General features: G+C 33.5%; 1 protein-coding gene across 1 annotated transcript; it reads right to left on the bottom strand.

The window, feature by feature from the left end:
* Nucleotides 1-1,466: 1,466 nt before the first annotated feature.
* Nucleotides 1,467-4,160, bottom strand: LOC112025891 (polyadenylate-binding protein 2). Its single transcript, XM_065775730.1, has 4 exons — nucleotides 3,929-4,160; nucleotides 2,328-2,519; nucleotides 1,852-1,976; nucleotides 1,467-1,725 (listed from the first exon to the last, which is right to left on the bottom strand). The coding sequence occupies exons 1-4, from the start codon at nucleotides 3,929-3,931 to the stop codon at nucleotides 1,677-1,679; spliced, it is 369 nt and encodes a 122-aa protein (XP_065631802.1). The 5' UTR covers nucleotides 3,932-4,160; the 3' UTR covers nucleotides 1,467-1,676.
* Nucleotides 4,161-5,465: the final 1,305 nt, after the last annotated feature.

Genomic DNA, 5,465 nt, shown 5'->3' with positions numbered 1-5,465 from the left:
CCTCCACATTTCTCTCACACCTTAGTAGTCAAGCATAATTCAACTTTTTTTTTTTTAATAAAAATAAAATTGCTTTTTATTCCACTAACATACTCTTCTTTTTCTTTTTCTTTTTTCCGAATTTCCAAATAAAAAATGAGGCATATAAGGAAATTCAATAACTAAATTCAAAAACAATTTTAAAAAAAATCCCATGTTGAAGAGGTTCATCCCTACTACCAGGCAATTACACAACCTCTTAGCAAAATTTTCAGGTTTTATTTTAAAAATCATCCAAAATGTAGGCATGATTATCTTTTCCTTAGAAAAAAAAAAAACTATTATAACGTGAAATTTGACTTCAACTAATTTTTTCTCTTACCAAAATTTTTCCAGTTTAATTAACAAAAATAACAAGAAATTAAAACAAGAAACCTACAAATAAAAGCTATCCACAGTAGATAGATACATGTAATTAAAACACTCCCTCGGTTTATACCAAAAAAAAAAAAAAACACTCCCCACATTTCCCATCCGCTACAAACAAAAACTTTCCAATAAATGAAGTCCTCATAAACAAAAACTCTTCTCAGTAATTTTTTACGTGTACAAGGACTACTATTCCTATTCCTAATTAAAATAAAATCTTTGTCAGACTCTTTAAGTGTAACATTCATAAACAGTTGAGTTAATTACTTCCTTTTGCTGCACTGTCTATGCACAAACCTGCTTCTTGGAGGTGCAAAGATTTGTGTACAATCCTTGCTTAATTTCATTAAAAAGGCATGTAAGTTTTATTCGAAGTTTTTTTTTTTTTTCTTTTGGGTGTGTTTTGGATGAAAAATTCAATAACGAATAACACAAAATCCCTAAAAATTACAACAATTGTTGAATGGCCTTTACATTGATTTCGTTCTTAGAAGGTCTCCCAAAAACCGGTGTAATGCTTGCGTATATTCTTTCAAAAAGGTATGTACGTTTTCTAAAGCTTGCATATATTCCTAGAAATTACAACATTGGTCACAACTATTTTTTCATCTACCATTTGAACATGGGCATTGGTGTCCTAATACTGGATATCATAGTTGTTAAAACGTGAATTGTATTGTGAATCAATTTTTTATTTATTTATTTTTTTTGTATCGTGTATAATATCATAAGATATACAAATACCTAATTAAATTTGTAAAAAAATTATAGATATACACTTCTTGTTATACATAACATCTCCCAACATTCAAATGCAAGGAAAATTACAAACCTACGCTTCCAGTTTCCGCATAAATAATCAATTTACTAGGGAGGATAACAATAGCAGCAACTAATTTCCGCATAAACTCTATACAAACTCACCATATTCTGTGAGTTCCAAAACCAGGTCATATCACATCCTTAATTTCATGTAATGGGACATGAGCAGCAAGAAATAGCTAGCCAAACCAAACAAGCTGCCAGTAGCAAAACCTGCAATGGAAGCTTCCCTGGCAAATTCCAAACAGTAACATATATATAACATAGGAAGCATAGCAGGTGCAAACATTAAATCTGTACTGTTTTCAATGAACTGAACAAAATCCTCAAATCTCAAACAATTAACCACATGAGCCTAAGTAGCACAAATCTCTCTCTTACATCTATCCAACATTATCCATAAGATGACATATGGAAGCATATCTGTCTCAAACAGAGGTGAATGTTCAGAAGTATGGACTGTAACGCATTGGCATTCTGAATCTTGGAACCTTCCTGCATCATAAATATTTTTGATGATTCACTCAAAAGATTTCAGGAAGTGCAGTCAAATACCAAATATAGGAAAACATGGGGAGCAGGAGAAAACAACCAAGATGAGACAATCGTCAAGAAGCATACCCATATCCATAAGGGGAGAATACAAAGGGAGCAGGTATAAAGGGGCTTCTGGATCGCATATTGGGGTTGGGTCGACGAGCACGATATAGTTTCATCCCAGGTACATTGGTCCGTTTAGCAGTCACCTGCAAACACATTAAAAAGGTTCACATGGTTGAAAAAATAAATAAAGAGAGTATGGAACTTGCACCTGTAAAGGTTAAAAATCAAACACAAATCAGAACTGAAGCTCCAAAATCAGAATAATAATAACAGAGACCCTAAGGTAGTGCACCACCCTTTTGTGTATAATGGTGATATTTTGTTGTAATTTAGACCGTTCATTAGGTTAAGCATCTCTTTACTAGAAAAATAGTTATTTTTCTAGAAAAATAAATTTTGAGTGAAAATTATCCTAATCCTTATTTTTACGTAATAAATTTAACACAAAAATGAGTTATTTTTTGATGGGGCAGATGGAAAACTGCGGCTTTCACCTTTAATTGACGTCCATGTAGTTGAGATTCATTCAGCTGGAGAGCCAATTCAACAGCCTCTACTTCGAGGAACTCCACATAAGCATAACCCTTTGGTTGGCCATACTTGTCAGTCCGAATAGTGACTCTGTTCACTGTACCACATGTCTGGAAATGCTGTTGTACTTCTTCAGGAGTACATGAATAATCCACCTGCAAACCCAGTTTAAGCAAAATAGAACAATTTTGAAAAAGAACCAAGCAAAGAAAGCAGAACAATAAAATAATAAGCCTAATAGATCAATTTAATGTTACAACTTACCTACAAGACAAACAGTGAAAACCACCTGTTACTAGTACAACCAACTACTTAACTCATTTGAGCAGAAAAACTACTTTAACTCTCCATTACATCAGATAAACTTCCTCCTCTCACAAGAATGGGTGGAGGATGAGATTGTGGATTCAAAACCCATTTTGTGCACATCTGACTTACTAATAATAATAATAATAATAATAATAATAATAAAAAAGATGCATTAATCTGATTCAGAAAATGACCAATTCTGATGGGGTTTGAGAGATACCCTGTCCAGTTCCCACCATCCCCCTCCCCTATTTGTCTAGAAAAAAGCTAAGAAAATAAAATAAAATAAAATTTACAATTCTGGCTTACAGGGTTCATGCAGCCAGAGTGGTCTGGCTCTCAAATTGAGGTAACAAGCATGTTCTTTACCAGTGTTACTTTTAAAATAAGGCGTAAATGGTTATAATTAAGCCTCAATCCCACCTCTCCATCGATGTCCTTACCACTTTTTGCTCGATTCACTTGGATGAGTTTCCCACACCAATTTTCTATGAAATTGATTTAAGCTGAAAATTAGACATAGCATAGGTATAAAACAAACAACATACATAGTCACCAAATAGGCCGTTCTTAGGAAACCTTAGATTTTCCACCAAAATATAAAAGAAAGAAAAAGATAGCTACTACCATATCAAAGGAAGAAAAGCAAAATTGGGGAATCTTGATCACAATTAACATTTAATGTTTTGGGTTAATTGAACATTTTACCTAAATATTTAAAGCTACAATGGGCCTAAAGTTTCTCATAGAATTTCTGATAACAGTTACACCAGATGATGACGAACAAAATCTAATATAGAATTCCCATGACAAAACTACATGCACATGATTTGTAAGGTCTCTGGACAAAACTTTAATGTAAACATTTGTTCCCTCAAAAAAGTATGTAAAATCTAAGTATTTTGAGCCAAAAATTAATACAACTTTGTAGGTTCAAGCCTCAAGGTCCTTGACACCAAGATAATGTGCTCAAAATAATGCCAAAAATATATAGACTAACTGCCCATGGAACTTCTATAAATCAACTGGATAATTATTGACTGTTTGACATATATTAACTTTTTTTTGCTTTCATGTTTGATATATATTAACTTTTTTTTTGATAGGTTGTTTGATATATATCAACTTTTTTGGTGATTTTAGTGATCTTCTTTTCAGTAGTAAAAAGAAAAGCAAATAATAAAATTGGAAAGATATAGAGATCCCCATTTATTCCAAGTGAGGGGGAAAAAAAAGGAGATCCAAGACCCCTCACCATCGATAGCAAAACACCTAAACATTCCTCGAGCAATATTCACCACCAAAAGCAGCAGCTGGCTTTGCAAATAAGACAGATATACCCAAGCCTACTCCTTAATCTTCAAGGCACATTATACCTCACAACTGCTTGAATCTGGGTTAGGAATCTTGAACAGTATCTGTTCCTCTGACCGTCCCAGCCCAAGTAGCAGTGTTTACAGCAACAAGAGTGATTATAATCCAGTGCCTTTTTTTTTTTTTTTTATTTTTTTTTTTTCTTTTTTTAATATTTATCTCCTCCTTTCCAAATGGCAACTGGTGAGATGCTTCTTTCACATTGTTTTTTTTTTTTCTCTTTCCCTCCTTTTCATTACTTTTATCTTCTCAAATTTTATTTTCAGGAACCTTCAATTTTTTTTCATAAAAATTTTAACAACACTCATTATTGTTTTTTTCTCCTGCATTCCAATATTTCTTTTCTGTTCTCATTCTTTTTCCCCCTTTTTCTCTTTCTGTTGAATTTCATTAATTATTTTCTTTTCCTAGTCCAGCTGTATTTCATCAGAAATACTTCGAACCCCAGCACCAGTTAATCAGAAAACTTGAAGAATGAAGCCTGACCTGCAATTTTAGTCAAACACAAAGTCAAAGCAAGATACTGAAACTTAGAAAATCCTAAGCGCACGTTCACATGCATATCTCAACTCAGAATAATCAACAAGAACATGAAAAATCACGCCCATCTAGTCGAATGGATTAAGTTCACTAAATATAGTACAATTTCAGAACTCTTCAAGGATGGGAGTAGCTAAATAACTCTAAATTGATGGTTTTCTTAGCAGCCAAATACAACTGCACAAGCATGGAAAACACAAACAACATGAGAAGGCCAGTCTAGGATCTCAATCAAACTCACAAGATGACCATAATATCCAAAACAAAAAGGAATGATTACAAGAAACTCTAGGGTTGAAGCACGAGTCCTTTCTTGAGGGGAAAACAACCAATGGATACGTTGTTATCCAAGTTGAGGGAATGAAAAAAGATAGAGGAAGACCAAAAATCACATTGGTAGAAGTAATAAAAAAGGACACGTCAATTAAGTGAGTTACGGAGAATATAACTTTAGATAGAGAAAAATGGAGGCAAAGAATACATATGGCCGACCCTAACTAATATATTAAGGATCCATAGACGACTAAAAAATTTTGGGACTAAGGCTTTGTTTGTTTTTGTTGTTGTTAAATAAGTTGTGATCCAATAGCAAGAATCATTGGATCCAAAACCAGGCATTTAAGAAAGTATTACGAACGCTGTTCAGATTCTGTACATCTAAAACAATTGACGGATTCGCTAATCCCCTATGGCATTTAAAAATTTTCAAAATATTGTTCAATTTTACTGTTTCAATCCAACATTTTAGGGCTTGTTTGATTCCTGTTAATAGCAACAGTAAGAGGGATGAAGAGGGGAATGGAAAGGGAAAGGAGTGCACCTATTCCTCCTATTGTTTGGTTGAAAAGGGGAGGATTGGAAGGAGAGCCATAACCTTG

This window comes from Quercus suber, unplaced genomic scaffold (genome assembly GCF_002906115.3).
Source record: "Quercus suber isolate HL8 unplaced genomic scaffold, Cork oak 2.0 scaffold_118, whole genome shotgun sequence".
NCBI lineage: Eukaryota > Viridiplantae > Streptophyta > Magnoliopsida > Fagales > Fagaceae > Quercus > Quercus suber.
Note: the sequence above shows the minus strand (reverse complement) of the source record. Positions and strands in the feature narration are given on the sequence as shown.

Excerpts from the sequence above, each read along its gene's own strand:
- LOC112025891 (XM_065775730.1), bottom strand. Across the intron at positions 1,977-2,327 it reads TACATGGACGTCAATTAAAG|GTGACTGCTAAACGGACCAA; the intron begins GTGAAAGCCGCA and ends ATGTGTTTGCAG. Across the intron at positions 1,726-1,851 it reads TTCTCCCCTTATGGATATGG|GAAGGTTCCAAGATTCAGAA; the intron begins GTATGCTTCTTG and ends TTTATGATGCAG.